The sequence below is a fragment of the Gavia stellata genome, chromosome 8 (genome assembly GCF_030936135.1).
Source record: "Gavia stellata isolate bGavSte3 chromosome 8, bGavSte3.hap2, whole genome shotgun sequence".
Classification (NCBI taxonomy): Eukaryota; Metazoa; Chordata; class Aves; order Gaviiformes; family Gaviidae; genus Gavia; species Gavia stellata.
Window position 1 is genome coordinate 26,389,757 of NC_082601.1, and position 18,220 is coordinate 26,407,976.

The following is an 18,220-nucleotide window of genomic DNA, read 5'->3' on the forward strand; positions in this document are numbered from 1 at the left end:
TCAGGACATACTAGCTTTATATAACATCAGTGAGGAAGATGATCAGTGGAAGAATTCATTTTATTGATTAACGTGTATTAAATCCTCCTTATACATAGAACACAGAGGCTTATAAAATAAGTTTCTCACCATTCTTTTCCACTATTTCTACTCTGAAAATGGAGCCTAATTTTTAGAGAGTATGTGAAAAGTCGTAATAGGTTGAGGAAAAAAGGGAAAACACCACCTGTCTTTACAGCAATCCAGCAACTTCAAACCTCGTAAGACCAACAGCCAAGCACATAAAGTGCTCAAGCTCATTCCTACAGGCTCTTACAGTGGTTTACACCTTTTCACATCTCACTAGAATGGCCTCTGCTTCCTGTGTATGGTGATTTTCCAAAATCCACTTCAGAAAAATAAAATGCTTTCATTTGTGTATGAACTGCTTGGGCTGGCAGCAACTATTGAGTTTATCACTCAGTGGTTAGATTTTGTCAGATGTTCATGAGAGCACACAAAAACAGAGATCATCTCTCCACTTATAAAGAAAACTACAGTCTCTACATTGCATGTTTTTCCAAAACTTCAATTAGATCTAGTATTTTGTTGCTCTAATTTGTTAGTGAGAAGCTTCTTGCCAACCAGCAGGCAGACTTCAGTCATCCACATCCCTACTGCTCTGTCAAATTTTGCCAACTTCTTGGAAGTTCAGAATTATTTCATATCCTTTAAGAGACTAGAGATCAGAGTTAGCCCTTGTGACAGCAGTATTATTGAGGCCACATTTCAGCTGCTGTGCATGTCCAGTAGGGTAGCAATGATCTTTGCCATCACTGAGAACTGAAACTTCTGGACATACAGGATTAAAAGCTCATGACTTGACACCTTGAGTTGAAGGAGAAGCCCTGAAACCCTAGGCTAGAGCAGATTATAAACCTTTATGATTCAAGCACAAAAGTGAGTACGTAGCCCCCACTAACCACCCTAAACATGTTTTCCACTCTGTGCGACAGAAAAGGAAAATTCAGATTGTGTTTATGGTAACTTGCCTTGGCAAGCTTCCTTCTTTCAAAGCCTCCTCTCCTTAGCAGGAAGTAGTACGTATTCATAGCTATTCTGCAGACAAGTCTGCAGGACTGCTTCAGCTCAAACCAAAACACATGGCCCCACTGTCCTGCAAGACATCCCACTGACACCTCAACACATGGCAGGTAAGACATCCTCAGCCCACACATCTGTCACCGCTCGGCACTTGCCTCCCCATACTTCAAACCCCACAACACAGCCCTACACACTGGGCCCGGTCCACTACAGCTCCAGGGCATTTCCACTCACCTCCCAGTTTAAAAGCATGCCACAACACTGGAAAGCTATGATCATGCCAGAGAGCTATTATCATTGAATTTGCCTTGTAACCATGACACCAGCATCACAAAATTCTACTCTGTTTTTATACAGCAAAAGCTTTAAAAAAAAAAAAAACAGAAAAACACAAGATTTGTTTTTATCCATTCTACCACATAGATAGCAAATTGCCAGCAAATTAATACTAAGGTTAAATTCATGTCAAGTTCAGTCCAAAGACTGTAGCCTTAATAGCTGCTAGTATAAATATTTTTTTGTTTCACTAAAAGTGTATGTGGGTAAATATTCTAAGTAAATTGTCAATTCAGTCTGCAGGGAACCCTTAAGGTGCTTACTTGCAGCTTTCACAAAGCACTGTTAAATGAAGTGTTCTTCCTGATGCCCCTGCCTGTATCACTACGCTGTTCACAGGAATTATTTTTCTAAACACAGTTTCCTTACCCTGTTAAGAGTTACCTGAAGTGTACTGCTTAATTTCCTTGCCGAAATCTCTGACCACCATTCATGATTCCGAACAATGTGGCTTAATTATCTCTGACAGCTCAAACAACATTCCAACTGAAAAAAATAATCACAAAACTGATTGGTTTAACTGTAGTTTAGTGTTTACCAGCTAGGCAAGAGATGCAAAATCATTATCATTAGTTTGTTAAACTGCTTTAGCTTTCATAATTCTAGTCAGCTGTACTCTGAACATGTAATCTTGCTGCACAGTAATTGTTAATCCTGTTGACTAACTTCCACTGGTGACCCGATATGTTTTTTATGCTTTTTTGTAAGGGTTTTTTTTTTTATTAAAAACACAACACTTCCCAACATCCACAGTGATTCAGGGAGATCTGGAATCTTTCATAAGAACAACAGTTTTCGCTTAAGTTAACAATTGGCAAAGTAGACTAGCTAGGTTAGATGGTGAACAAAACCTTCCTTCCCCCCTCCGTTCTGGTAATGCAATAGCATCAAGATGCCAACAAGCAATGAAGAACTGTCACAGCAGACTGGAGGCACTGCCTAGGGCTCTGAGGAGCAGGCACCCCTTCTGCCAAAGCAAACAGCTGACTGCAGAGAAGACTGTTGCTCCAGGTGGGAATGTCACAGCTTTTAAAGGCTGAAGATTTTTAGGGCAAAACAACTGGCATGAAAATGAATAGGGAATGACTCTTCACTGTGTTCACTAAAAGCAAAACAAGGAGGAATAACATGAAATTAATGAAAGACAGGTGGCATTTCTTCACACAATATGCAGGATGTTGTGAAAGCTAGAAGCTTGTCTTACTGCAAGAAATGCCTGAATAGATTTATAAGTAGAAAATCCCCGGGGTGGTATTAAATACGAAGATACCATGTCTGGCCCTGAGCTACAAATCACAGGAAACTGGTAGAGCACATGAGAGAAACACTACCCCATGCCTCCCTCACCCCAGGCATTTGCTTTCAGCAGCTGACAGAGAGAGGTCACTGGGTAAGACAGACCTTTCATCTGAGGTGGCCGATCTTTTCTTATGTTCCATGAAAGAAGAAGCCAAGAGTTTTATTCGTTTGTGGCCACAGATATATCCCAGATATAGGGGAAACACACTCCTATACACTCCTAGCAGGCATTACAGCTACATTGCTGCTTACATATTCCAACTGCTAGGATGCAGACATGAATCTCTCAAGCTGGCAATTGCAAAGACAGCATGAAGGAGGACTAAGCTCCTAAGGTACAATCAGGAGTTCACCTATTATAGACCAGTTACACTTTTGCAAACCAATCAAGGACAGCAGGGTGGCACAATTTTCATGGAGATAAGAAATATTATGTGTAAAGCACTGGGACTATTAAACAAACAGCTGAAACTGATTTTTGTGAAATTGTTTTTGTGTTTTCTGTCCAGATTACAACTGCTGCATGCAAAGAAAGCATTCAACAAGGCTTCAAAAGCTCAGGCTGAGCTCAATAAGAGGGAAAATAATTTCCTTGTTATAAAGTAAGAATACTTAAAATGGGAAGTCTGATAGTACATATGGAACCATCTAATGTTTCAGGAGAGACCACAGTAAAGTGATTTGCCCAAGGACATACTGTGAGTCAGTACTAGAGTGACAGACTACTGTTTTAATGAGTTTCTTATGAAGCCTGTAATAACATGTTGAAGGTCAAAGGTTGACTTAACTTTTAGCAAAATTATCTGCTAAGCAGTTTTCAATATCTCATCATGTAACCTATAGCTACAGACAGGCTCAGCATCACTATTGCAGTGGGAAATACTTTTGAGGGCAGGAACTGCTGTACAAAAATTTCATTCTGCTTCAGGAAAGATAAGCAGTTTGCAGGAGATGCAAAATATTATTTTCTGAAAGTATATCAAGCCTTGAAGTTATTATGAAGAACAGCTATGGTGAACTGAACAGACTGACAGAAGTTCAGAAAACTCTTTGCTAAGGACAAAGTCCTCCCATCCAGCCCACAGGGCACATCTCCATTAATTGTCAGAAAGGAAGGCTTCACCAGCTGCCAACCAGAAAGGTTTCTTTTTACATGCTTCTTTAACAAGGCCCCAGTGCAGGTTTCACTTGAAGGACGATCAAAATAATTTAGTTGGTTTAAGGGAGCATTGCCAACAAAAGGAAGACAGCTGAAGGTAAAAACTGTATTCCTTGGGTAATGCAGTAACTTGGTTTTCTCCAGGAAAAACAACTTTTCTACTCAATTCCTTATATAGACAGTACCTAAGAGTTATACTGTAACACAAATACACATCATAGCCCTCAGACTATTTTGTGGCAGGCTTTCTTTCTGCTGACAGATGAACCAAACAAAATTCTAATCCTCCTGAGCTCTTGTATTATTGTTGTTGTTTTGGTATTCAAAGCATGTAAGTGAAAATTCTATTAATATAGTATGAACAAAAAAAGATAAAGTAAAATTAATATCACAGTTGCTAGTTACTGAAGTGCCTGAAAATTACCATCAGAACTACAGAATTCTTGGCTTCTGGGCTTTCTGTTGAAAACTTTACACTATTCTGCTTCTCATTAAAAAAAGTAGTATGGCTGCAGAAAGTCAAGGCAAAGGAGTCCCATGACTACCACATTTTGTTGCATTACCAGTCTTCCTATGAAGTCTGTTCATGTATTTGGCCAGTAGAGATCTGAACTCCTTTCTCCAGGCCTGCTGCAACCCCTTGTGAATACCAAGGAAAGAGGAAAACAGAGCACAAGCTCCAGGGCTATTTCTATGCTTCAGAACTTGCAGGAAGACCCAAAGGTCTCTTCGTAAGACTTAGACCCAAGGTACTACTGAATGCTTCATGATTAGTGTCTAATGGATCACTTACCCTCATAACTCCTCTGGAGTTTTGTCAAACATGGACATAATTAATAAAAATCATTGCAAGTATAATTTTTGATAACACGACTGAACTAAGCATGAAGGAAAGCAGCAATATGTGTTCTCAAATGCTGCATTAGATACAAATGCTTAATGCTACCACATCTGAAGAAAAGGGCTCTGATTTCCTAGGAAATCAATGGGGCTGCTTCCACAAATTGCTAAACAGAACAGGAAGAAAAACTTTAACTCAGGCTGTAAAGCACTGCCTATTACCCTCAGCCTGTCTGTATTTTGCACAATGAAAACATCTTAAGTCCTTACACAGTTGTGGAGGCCACCTTATAATAATCACTACAGTGCTACCTTAGTGATTCTTTAATCCACTTGAAACAGTTGATCCAAGAGACACAAAGATCATCTAATGTATCTACTGGATAGGTTTAACATAACCCACATATAGTTTTGGGTACCTAAAAACGGCAGCTCCCATACTGTGATTAGATTCAACACAGGTCTTGTAGAGCTGAATAGAGATGAGGCCCAGCATGAGAAGAAACGCATACGGGGTTCTTCCATGTGCCAACTAGATTGTTTTGACCACAAGCATCCAACAAATATTAGGAAAGTTTTATTCTGTCTCATGGCTCTTAGTCCTGGAAACTGAGCCATACAGACCACCATTTCTAAATCTGATCACCTTTTTCAAGCTTAGACTCTAAGCAGCTGACAAAATATCTCCTAGAAAAAAATTAAACTTAACTTGAAGGAGACTCTGACCTTTGTTGTGTTGGAGTGTGTGTGTTGGCATAAGAACCTCTCCAGTTTTCTGACTTTTTAATGAATATTCACAAAAGGAATTAAGCAGTCATCTTTATGTCTAGTGAATCAAGATATCTCAGAGAGGTGTTTGATCAACAGCACAGTCTACCACAAACTGTGTTCAGCCTATTGGAGCCTGTTTACATCCAGTGGAAGGATGCAGAAGCCAAAACTGATCCTTAACCAATTTCTTTACAGTGCTCTGACCCAGATGAATTTAAGCCTCATAAAACAGACTTAGGGGTCTGTATTTAATGAAGTGCTCCTATGCTAGAAATGGACAGAGGTTTGCTGTTTAAAAATCCCATGAAGTCAGCAGAGATTCTTCCATTTAGTTTATTAAGCTTTGAGTCAAATACTACAAACATTAGCCAAATGACAGTCTAGGTTTACAGACAAGTGCTCTTATTTGTTCAAGTCTCTCTGTACTAATTATTTAAGAAGATACAAGCACAGGAAATATAGGAAGAGCTAACAGGTTCAGATTCCTGCTGGCAACTGCAGAAAGAATCCAGATACCTTCCCCACTCTCACAATCATACAAGACAAGCACAAAACCCCAGTCGCCACAAAAACCCCATGAAAATCTTCACTGAACTGTTTATAGAGAAACCCTTCCTGATGCCAAATCTTACAATGTGTTTACTTGTTTTATGATAGCACCTAGAGGCCTCAAACAGGTATCAAGGATTTAGTGTAATACATACTGTAAACACATAGCAACAGAGTAGCCCCTGAGCCTAGGAAAATACACATTTATATGTGGAAAAAATAAATAGTTCACTAAAATACCACTGTAAGACACATCTTAGACATGTTTCTATACCTCAGAGATCAAGATGTCTGATTTAAATATTAACTGCCAGTCTCAAAACAGAGGTATTGATACAGATGTTTTTATTAAGTTTCAAGCACATATAGAGTTCTGTAATTAAAAAGAAATCTAGGCTTTCAGCTTAACTTGAAAGCATGACTGAATGTATACAAGTGAGAAGTCTAAATATTTGTCACCACAGTCATTTGGTGCTGTTGGTTATAAACCAGTGGTGTGAAGCTGCCTTGATAAAGCCAATATTCTAGGTGACAAATTGTTTTAAACTCCCTCAGCAAGAGAGTTCAGTTACTGTGATTTATTTTAGATTTGTGTAGCAAGTACTTTTCGAGAACTGTGCCTAATAGACCATTAGAGTTTTCCCAGACAGTTGTAGCACTTCAGCACCTTCATCCTTCAAAAGTCTGTTATTTTCCACCTTCTTTCAGCAAATTTGTCTCTTGCATTTGGATGTAAGTGACACAGGGACCACGTGATACTTTTGAGGATTATGCCAGTTTTAAATAACAGCTTTTGGAGTCTCACTGCCATGCAGATTTTCAGAGAACCAAGGCAAATGTTAGCAGGAGACCACCACATACTGCAATATATGAAACACACAAAAAATTTCTTTACCTAATTTGTTTCTTATGTTCCTTTCTAGTGGACCCATCAAAATAATTTTCAGGTGACTTTTTGGTAAATTCCACACATTCATAGAGCTGGGGTCATCATTTTCACAACAGTCAGAAATGCTGCCTGTTCTGGATCACTGCCTTCCCTAGTAGTTTTATTTACAGTTGATGACTTCCCTAAGATAAAGAAACCATCCCAACTGACTTTGAAATTGCTACCTGCCAGCGTGACTCTAAGCCCATCACATGAAAACTCACAGAAAACAAATCAGCAGGTATAGCAAAATCCCTGACAATTATTCATCACTATGGCAGACCCAGTATAGAATATATTTAAGCCTTAACTAATATGGTCCAAGAGCAGCACATTAAAATTGAGTAATTTAGAATCACAAAACTGCTATTAGGAATGTAAGAAATAGAAACATTAGAGCATGAGAGAAACATATCTTCAAGCCCCCACAAACTAAACATACACCAGCTGAATCCTGGAATCTGGATATATATATTTCTTAATAAAAGTATCCACAGAGCACAGAAAACCAAATCCAGTTCTTCCTTCCCCCTCCCAGGAGGCATCTCACTGCATTCAAACTACTTCTTTTCAGCAAGTCATGCAGGATTTAACTCAAACTGGCTGTCCTGGGTAGTTACCCTGCAGTCGATTCACTTCTTTTAGGCTAGGAGGAGAGAGCCAGAGAGTACCAGGACACCAGTTTAAGTGACAGTGGAGCAGCTGCTGCTGTTTGTTGAGCCTCTCTGGTGGAGGATTAGATTTGTTTTGGCATTGCATCTCAGAAGACTCTAAAGGGCATACAATAATCTGAACTACAGATCATCAAGCTCTTAGGCTGAGTTTCTTGCCAGTCCTGGAACAAGCATGACTCACCAGCAAACAGCACAAATACTTAAATGAATCTTCAAGACAGTACTAGGAATGCATGCAGGGTGCACAGTTCTTTTCAAGGATTTGGTTTTTTAATCTTCCTACTCTACATCTGTGCAGCTGAACTGGTGTCTTCATTTGCAAAACACATGTGAAAGTATACCACCAGCCTATTTTTCCAGAAAGTTACCAATTGTACAACATAACATAATAGTGATGGCTGCTATACAAAAGTAAAAAGGTATTCTATTATTGTTTGTATCAAACTGGAAATCTCTGAAATCAGTCTGTTCAACTGAGCCGCTGATGTTGGGGAGACAAAACACATTGTGAGACAGAACATTTTCTCTCATGCCAGTGGCTGTCAAGTCTAGTTCTGCACTTAAACAATGAATTGGCTGAAACACCCCTTACACCAAAAGAAAAGAAATTTGGCAGTGGGAAATAATCATTACATGTGGAAAATTCACTTAGACTCATTACTAGTGCTGTGTTATTATCACCATGGTCAAAGATGTAAAAGAAAAACCTGAATATTTGCCATGAAAAACAAAACTAGAAAAACTTTGAAATCTAATATTCCATTTTACACACTGCAAGAAATAAACTTCATTACAGCTTGGGAGCATTAAAAACTCCTCAAATATTAAGTATTTTATTTGCTCTTAACTTCCTGAAAATAACTAAGAGTACATAAAAATGATGCTAGCATTTACTTAATTCTAATTGAAAACATCACTGTTTCTTGTGACTCAAGACAGTAGTGCCCCCAAGTGACATTTCATTATACAATATAGTCTTGTAGCTTTGTAAAAAAAAAAAAAAAGACAGATTATTTTAATTGCTTCACACAATACTAATAGAGGATAAACACTTGCAAACAAAAGTCAAACTTAAATGATACTGACATTTCTTTGAGAGGGCTGGGGGCCAGGGGGGAGAGGACAAGTAAATAACATTTTTATTTTCTAACCATTCTGAAGTTGCTAATTGTTGGAAATTGTATCATCAACATAAAGCTGAATTTGTGTCTTTTGCCAGCTACTCATCAGGCTTTTCTGCACAAATCACCTCAATAGCCAGGTAGATCTTTTTTTATTTTGAAAAGGATTCCCCAGTTTTTGCTTGCCCCTTTTTCTCACAACTGCTTTTGCTGATATTATGATAAAAAGTTTACTAATCTTGCATGACATTCTCCTGGTAGCGTGTGCTTTTTTGCTTCCCAGAGGTATATTGGGCTTCCTAGGTTATCAGCAAGTGAAGAAACTTAAAAGCGCAGATTTGGAAATAACAGCACATGGACTGCCCGGCCTTGTTAAATCTAAGAACTATTACAGGCATGATAATAGTTATTTTTCCATAAACACTACATGTGAGAACCCATTTAATGTATTCTTGAAGAGTTCTAACATAGAGGCTTAGAATTCTAATAGTGATATAAATTACTAATAAAAGTAATGTAAAGATGGCAATTAAATTATGGGCAACTTGCTGATTTTAGATAATATGTAGCAGTCACTGAATGGAAGCAAATGCCACAGCCTCAGCACTGGCATCAAATATTTACATTAATATGTTTATGTAATACACAATTCACATGTACACAGTTGTTTTGCTAGTTGAATGTATGATAATCAAATGTAGTATCCATGATAAAGGCTGCATTTTAAACAAAATTCCCTTTACACAGAGAGTACTAATAAAAAGTGCAGAAAAAAGCCTATTCAGAGGTGGTCTCATATTGCTTAAGTTGCATTTGGCTACCCATTGCCATTACACTGCCAGGTTTGTATTGTATGCTAATAAATCAATATTCAACATCCAAGATTTTCAAGAATCAAAAGTAATTCAGAAGCAAACTAATGGTTACACAAGTTAAGATAACTTAAAGACCAGGTTACTTCAGATGTCTGAAAGTAGCATCTCAAAATTGAGAGTTATTTTTAAAATTATTTAATTCAAACTAATTCACAATGAAGAATCAGTTACAAAGACACCTTGCAGAAACAGAAATTAAAAGTTAAAAACTTTTTTCCATAAAAATAATTACAAGCTTTTAACAGAAAAGTTGTCTTTAATGGGGTGCTAGAACAGGTAATACTGCCAGAGATAAGACTGTGACTTTCTTCCTTGTTAATCAACACATGTTTACAAGTAAACACCTAACCAAGAGATGATGCCAGATACACGTACACACTACAGTGAGTATTGTTCTTGTAATTAACACTATTAGTAATTTTATAAAACTGAAAAATTAGTGTGAAGAGTAACCACTATTAGTTGCCATCTATAAAAAGTTTAAAAGCTCTCTCTATGGTACTGTATATAACTGGGCAGCTGAGCCACCTGTATTGTTAGTCTGTCAAACTATAAGTTTTCTTACTGTTCACTTAATTTATGCTCCACTCCTTTTATTTGTTGAATGTACTTTGAAGATTATAATCCAAACATGTCTAATCTTCCATCTTGGATCCAAATGGCTAGGTTTTAATGAGAATCTGAACCTTAACAAGCAGCTCAAGAGCACATCAGATCAGAATATAATGTTGAAACAGATTTATGAAAAGCACCAAAAGCAAACAGTGGTACACAGCAAGCAAGCTGGCTTTTCACATGTAAGGAGGTGTTGCTAAGAATAGCTGCTGGAAGACTTCTACTTGATAGTAAAGTCATGTTATGGTAAATAATCTAATAAAAATATAAAGAAATATTTGCTTATAACTGTTTCTGTTGGAAGACCTCTGATAACTAATACAAGTTATAAAAAATAACCAGTACTCCTTTTTACTCAACTTTATTGCACCCGCTTATTAATATTTCACTTGGCAAAGATTTTCCTACCCAGACCGCAAAAGGTTCCTTCACATACTGAAATTTCAAAAAGGCAATCGATTTTGAATTACTCCCACTGCACAGCAAACCAGACTGATGCTATTAACAGACATTATTCATATAAAGATTCATATTCTTATTCTCAAACAACTGTTTCAAACTATGAAATGGTTATACACAATGCTCTAAACATATTGCTGTAAGTATATAACAAGTAAAAATGATAATAGCAACTTCAAATAGTACTCAAAAATACAATTACTATGATTTCTATGGAAGATGAGTTTGATTCATGCAGTATTTCACAGCCTTTATAAACCACTGTTTGTTTAGCTTTATAATGCATTTCGTTCATGTTAAGCTATCTTGACTCTAAAAGTCATCTCCATCTATTTAGATGAGACAGGATTTTCCCCTTCCAACAGGCATTACTTAACATCTTTTTGTCATAGCACAGACATGTCAACATGCATGTAATACAACAACGGCTCTGCATCAAATATTAAGTGCTTTTGAATCCATATAAAGAGCTTTCAGGGGCAAAGCCTGCCTCTAACTACACTTCCACAAAAATAAGTTTCAATACACAGAAGTGTATTTCCCTATTACATGCTTGAAGGAGACTCCACTTCTCTCTCCTGGGCAAAGAGAGTTGCTGTTCTGTTCCCTCCCAGCTTGCTGCCCTCTACCATTCTTTTCCCCAGCCATCTTTTCACTTTACACACATTTTTCCCTCCACTCTCAGCTGTATGCATCTACCTTTAACAGCACCATTTCCTATTTTCCCCACTTTCTTGAATTAACCTTCCCTCCTTGTGGCTCCCTCTATTCTCCTGCTTTTTGAGCTCACTGTACTCTCCAAATTTTGCTTCATATACACACCTAGTATCCCCTTCCTGCCCTCTTTGTCCTTTCATGGGCATTTGCAAGTCTAATATTTTAGAATAGCATAAAGTTGAATATGCATAACTGCCTCTAAAATAAAGTTTCTTTTGCATATGCTACAGGCATTTATCCCACAGACAGCACTAAGAGAAGGTGGTGATTTTTGAAATCAGCAAGCTTAGGAGTGTGTCTGTGATAGTTCCCCCCCCAACGAGCTTGTTCTTACAGATAAGTTTTCAAAAATGAAAAAGTCCTCCTATTAAGATCTACTACATGAAAAAAGTCTACATAAGATTTAGAGACCATTAAGTTGAAGTTTCAGCCACAAGATTTCCCACATTTACAGAACAGATACATGTTTTATGTTGAGAACAACAAAAAGGTACATTTTATGTTAAGCACTTCTAAAAAACCATAATTAACACAAGAGCTGTGCCATTTACTTATTTGGATTAAGTATCTTCAACAGTCTGAGTTACAAAAGAAATATACAGAAGTAAAGGTAATCTTACTTTTTCATCATCATCAGAAAAAGGGGCACCTCCAGGAGTCTTATTTATTGCTTGGGCAACACCAATAATCTCTCCATCACTGTTTCTTATGGGCATGCACAAGAGTGACTTTGTCTTGTATCCAGTCAGTTTGTCAATCTCATCATTAAAGCGGCGATCCTTTAAAAGAAAGTAAGGAAGCATTAACATGCATGTCATACATCTAAGCCTTCTTCAGGCAAAGTACTTTATTTTCTCAAAATCTTATACAGTATTTTCACTAGTGTTATGTTGTTGCTTCTGTTATTACCCCATTCTTTATTAGCTGTTTTTTCTCAGTTAAAATACTAAGAAAAATAGTTCTCAAAGGATCAGTACAAGATTTACCATTACATAATTGTATTCACTGAAGTCCCAACATTTATACCTCAGTTAGAAGAATGACCTACCTACAGGATCACTACGAAAGCAGCTACCAGGAGAATATGGAAAATGAAAACAAATTAAACATATGGGGAACATAAATATGAGAAGAGAAAAAGTGTCACAGAGAGACTGCATAACTTCGGGCCTTGACAAAGGACAAGCTCCTTACACCCACAGCTCAGCACCATGACTGTGCCTTCTTTGGTGACTCTGGGGCCATCTGTAAGCAGAGGGTCCTCTAAGCTCATGACAGCAGCATAGGCCTTGGCACTGGCCATAGATGGTCATGCCCACCTTGCCCATGGCTTTCACAGGTTTCACCACAGATAAGGAAACTATCAGTCACTAAAGCTGTGGTCTGGTTTCTGCCCACCACACATTCACAAGCAGTTTTCAGTTTCTTCAATCTTAACCAATACTGCTTGCTTCACTATCCCTCTATGTTGTTGTCAATATACATTCCTACCAGTGAAGCTGTGGGTAACCACATGGCCCTTGTGGGCACTGGTGAGGGCCCTGAGCTCCTCTGTGCACAGAACATAACTCCTTTGAGGCACACACTAATATAAGAGCTGTTCGTAGTTCACCAGACATATCTTTTCATAGTGTGTGTGTGAAGCATGAGATGTTGGGGTTTGTATGCAAGGATAAGAAGCTGCAAGGAGTGCTGTGCCACCTTAATCAAGAACACAGAGGAGAAGAGTGAGCCACACAGATCTGGTATGTACTAATTTCTAGATTATCCCTGGCTGGAAAGTCACCATGTTTACCCCAGAGTGGAGCAAGGGTGTCCACTAGCTGTATACAGCATGGGCAGTTGCAGAAATAGGACTTCAACATAAAATAGGGAGCACACCAGCATGACACTATATATTCATCCTAAGTCTTTGTCTGTTTTTCAGAAGTTTATCCCAGTTCAATCTGAGCAGTGATTGAGGTGTGCTTACATACAAGTTGCTCTACTGATCTGTACTGACTCTTCACTGCCCAATACCTGCACCAAAGAAGAGCTTCTGAATTTTCTTGTGCACCATAAGTTATAGGTTATACTACCTTATAACTAGTACATGAGAAATACCAGGAAGAATCAGTTTGACAGAAACGCTATATGAAGTTGCAATGCTTTAAGTTTATGTTTGTCAAGTTGCTATACTCACACTACATGAACTATGAAACAATGAAAGATTTCATGGAGACCATCTCACAATACTAACATCCAGCTAAATCATTGTGCAGCAGGCTAAAAATACATAGGCAAGTATCTGGGTAGTCCGAAAGTTCCCAAAATGTAGCATACATCAACCAGAGTATTTTTTCATTAATCTGTAGTCCTCTAAGGGGCAAATTTAACAACAGAACTCCCATTAGCGTTAACACAGAGCAACTTAATCTCCGCAGTAAAAGTTTACCCTTAAGCTTTACATGGCAAGTAGAAATCATTTATTCAAGAATTTTGCAAGTATAATTTCTTGAGGTTTTGTTTATTTTCAAATTTTGCTGACCAAGAATTCTATCTAATATAATCAAATTTTATTGTTACATAGAATTTTTTTAGGCATGATTATTTCATAGGCTTTTGTATCCACTTGCAGTTAGGTTTTTTGAACAATGTTAATCCATAATTAACTATGAATATTTTTATCTATTTTAATTAATGCATATATAAAATCTCTAAATCACTAAGTATGCAGTGTAATCCTATTGGTCATAAAGCATGCATTTTCTCAAAAAAATACAGAACATACTGTAAGCATAAGACCCCCTTACAATAGAATGATAGGAATTGATCTCTTGCAACCAAATATTTAAAATGTTTATAACAGATGATGTTGAAGAGTAAAGATACTAGTAAGATGCTCTTTGAAGTAACAGCAGCAAGTATTTTGTTATTTTAAATTTCAAGGCAATGAATGTGCCTAAGGTTACACATTTACTGAGGGATATACATAAGAAATAAATGCTTGCATCACATTCAAAGAGGACTTCACTTTTCAACACAAAAGCAAAATCTTACATTAAAACTAGAATCACTTCATACTTCTTGTTGTCATTCCTACTCTATGTGTGGCACCGTGATCCCACATAGAATATATTTCTATACCCAATGCTATTCAGGTATTAAAGTCTTACTAGTAGTGCTGCTAATCCCAGTGCATCAAAAAATTTACTTAAGTTGCATTTAGACAGTTCTTACTTCAGATTTGAAACATGGTTTAAGGGCAATTGACATAACACATTTTACACTAAAGTACTAATAGTGTCTCATATCTTAGTGAAAACCCAGGTGCTTTAATACTTGCAGGAATTTCAGAATATAATACAGTGTAAAAGATTACAAGCTACCATCTTTGAAAACAGTAGTGTAAAAAGTACACAGAGTGGCAATATTACATCTTGAGATCAAATTAAATTTGATCACGATTTAAAAAAATAATGCCATCACTTTATAGAGCACTCTACTGAATGACAGCCAGTAAAGACTGATACCTAGTGTTAATAACATGATCATACAAACACGCTTATGTTAGGCCATGCTGCCCCTTCACATCTATATTCTGTAGATGCTAATGATTTCTCTGTCAGGTACATGGAGACTCTTTTTGGCCCCACTTCTGTCTGTTACATTTTAAATTTAGTACCTCAAAATAGACTTGTCATGTGGGCTAGTATTCCAATGGAGTACAAATGCTTTTTCAAAGAAATACAATAAAACCTCAGCTCTTTCTGGAAAACTAAGTATAGGAGTGTCCCTGTTTAAAAAAGCTCCCCCACATGCCAACAGAATTCTCAGCATATAGCTTAGCTAAAGACATGACTCAAGGAATACATTGTTTGGATTTGCAGTTTGTTTAACCTTCCTCTGCAAGATACATGCAGCTAGTTACCTCTGGAGAAAGATTACTGTATATACAAACAGAAGTGTTGAAAAGATGTAATAAACATCTTCTCACACAACTTTCTATGCTTGCCAGACTAGTAAGAGGAGCTTATAGTCCTTTTGATCATTAAACAGTCTGAAGTTTTTCTTAAACACATTAACATTTGTAGTAAGCAAACAGCTGAGAGAAAAATTCAAATCTTAGCAGAAAATTACTTTCAATATAGACAGACAAAAACTAAGGGAAACAGAACTAAACATGGCTCATTAGTTTATGTGGCAGTATGCAGAAATCCATTCTCTGGAACAGTACAACTCAAACTGCAGATCACAAAGTGACTCAAAGGACACTGCAAAGTTCAGAAGAGTTAGTGCTAACAGCATCTTTGTTCATTTGGTAGAGAATAGCCTTCAACAGCTCTTCTATCAGCTAAGGAGGGAATTACTGCTATTTACTGGCAGCAGCTCCATTCCTCCAGGGTGAAGTTAGCATTTATGCTGCAGACAATAGTTACAGCCAGTTCTGACTCTCCTAACATGACGGAGCTGAGCTGTTCTACAAAAATAAGCATGAGTTTTGTTTCCAAAAGTTTAGACAATATGGGCTGTGAAATAACATCCATACTTGTCTCAGGAGATGAAAACAAACAGTCCTTGATCTAAGGTAAGATTTGGTTGTTATGAGAAAGAGATAATTCATTAGACCTTTACTGATGCTAAAAACTGACAGATTTTTTTTCTTGGCAATGTTATTTTTATTTCCCTGTTGTAAATTGCAGATGCTATAGAAATAGACTATTCATGTCACCTAAAAAAAGAGACATGATTTAGAAATGCTCTATACTCACTCTTCATAAAGATTAACATATACATTTGGCTATTTTATTACTTGCTGCAAGTTTACATACCTTTTAACCATAAGGAATTAATATCAACTGCAGTATTCATATGCAGTTTACAGTGCTCTCTTCTGTCACAGATCATCAAGCTTTTGGTCTTTAATTATACTATTTTGTTTTGTTCTGTTTTAATTCAATAACTTCATTAGGATTTGTTCTTGCTTAAACCTATTTCTGCCTCTGGAGTGTATTAAAGTTTTTGCTTCCATAAAGACCAGATTACTAATATGCAGTCTTTGATGAGATTCCCTTGAATTATTTCTGCCTAACAACTTCCTTTGGAGAACCGGAACCCCCATGATGAATGGTTTTTAATAATGGCATCAAGGGCCCAGACCTGCCTGATCTTGTGATCTTTCCACATGCTTCTAAACAATTTTATATCAACTTCAATAGAAGCTGAACTGTTCTGCACTGTAGAGAATCCTGCCTAGAAAGGGATAGTTCTTCTACAACAGAAGAAAGTGAAATGCAGTGCAATTATCACACAGTAGGCTTCACCAATGAATAAATTAAACATTATTTCTTCAACTAGTTCTTGGCAATGTCTTAACTACTATTTAGAATTAGCTATTGTTGCTGAAATATTGATAATACGTTTTGTGCTACTGAAGAGACAGTCCCTGCTCTAATTTTGTTCAAAGCACAACACTGAAGTGACAACGTCTTGACTAGTAAGATTGTTGTTGATTTACATCTTGTGGGCCTTATAAAGGAAGTAAACCCTCAGGGGGGAGTTTAATTGAAAAAGGACAGCTGTTGGACAGACCAAAAGTGAATTGCTATTCATTTATCTGAATACACTCAATCAAAAGAGATACATTGTTTTAAGATAAAACAGAGGTCTGGAATAAAAATCAGAAAGATGTATTCACATTTATCTGAGTTTCTTTTGTTTAGGTAACAAAGTTCACTGTAGGGGGTATTTTAATCCAATTGTAACTTGCAATCCTGTGGTATATGTAGTCATTGCCTTTACAACAGGCCTCAAGATTAATACACAATGCGGTTTGACCTGCAGTGGATGGTGGCACACAGGACAGGGGCTTGTGAACCTGTCTGAATTGGATATATACAATACAGCTGCAAGTGTTAGGAATAGATTTAATGATGAGCTATCAATCCTGTGTTCCTTAACTGATGCTATGGAGAATCACAGACACAGGAGGAATTAGCAATCTGGAAAGTGTTTTTTAAAGTACAACTCATTCCTGCTATATTGCTTCTCCTTTCAAATGGATTTTGGAAGTTTCCTATTTGTATTTTTGCTGGGACTTCCACACTTGGAGAAAGGCAGCACAAGGATCCTGAAGCAATCAGCCAGCCTTAGTCCCAGAAGCATGCCATTCAACAGAGAAAGAAGCAACAATGTGTTTTGGTCTTCCTGCCATCTGATACCAGATTATCCAATTATGCTAGAGAACTGGACTACCTTTTGCAGAAGGGTTTTACGTCTCTGGACCAGAGACTAAAGGTACAGTAGGCACAGTATAGGGAAGTTAATGCATTTAATTGGAAAAAGATAACATTTTTGAAGAAAACTTCAACAAGAACTCAGTAAAAAAAAATCAAAAATCATCAAGATGAAGTGAAACTCTATCCCTAAACTTTGTGGAAAAGCAAGCAAGGATTTTATTTTGGTGACATTTAGGAAAGTGATGAGGAATGCTACATAAGTGAACAAAATAAAATACTATTTCTGGCAATATTAATATTGTCAAATCATGCAGTATACACACAAGAAAACTAAATGACTGGATGACTTGCGTTATGTCCCAAACCTTTTATCCTCACACCACCCTTCTTCCATCACTTACTGTCATAATAGGATGTATGTGGCAGGATCTAGCTGAGAGGTTTTACTGGGTTTAACAGCATCAATAAAAACCCCAGTGCCCAAGTGTGAACTGGGAAGCCTGAGAAGCTTGTACAAAATTTACATCCACCTCTCCTCACAGGGTAGTAACCTTGAGGAAGGAGGCCTGTTTAGCA

At 37.3% G+C, this 18,220-nt stretch overlaps 1 protein-coding gene across 1 annotated transcript in view; it reads right to left on the reverse strand.

Annotated features, from left to right (window-relative positions):
* PDE11A (phosphodiesterase 11A) overlaps positions 1-18,220 on the reverse strand; it is a 138,612-nt gene that overhangs the window by 108,708 nt on the left and 11,684 nt on the right. The window contains exon 2 of the mRNA XM_059820441.1: positions 12,047-12,205. Coding sequence (XP_059676424.1) covers positions 12,047-12,205 — 159 coding nt within the window. The remainder of the gene's footprint in view (positions 1-12,046; positions 12,206-18,220) is intronic.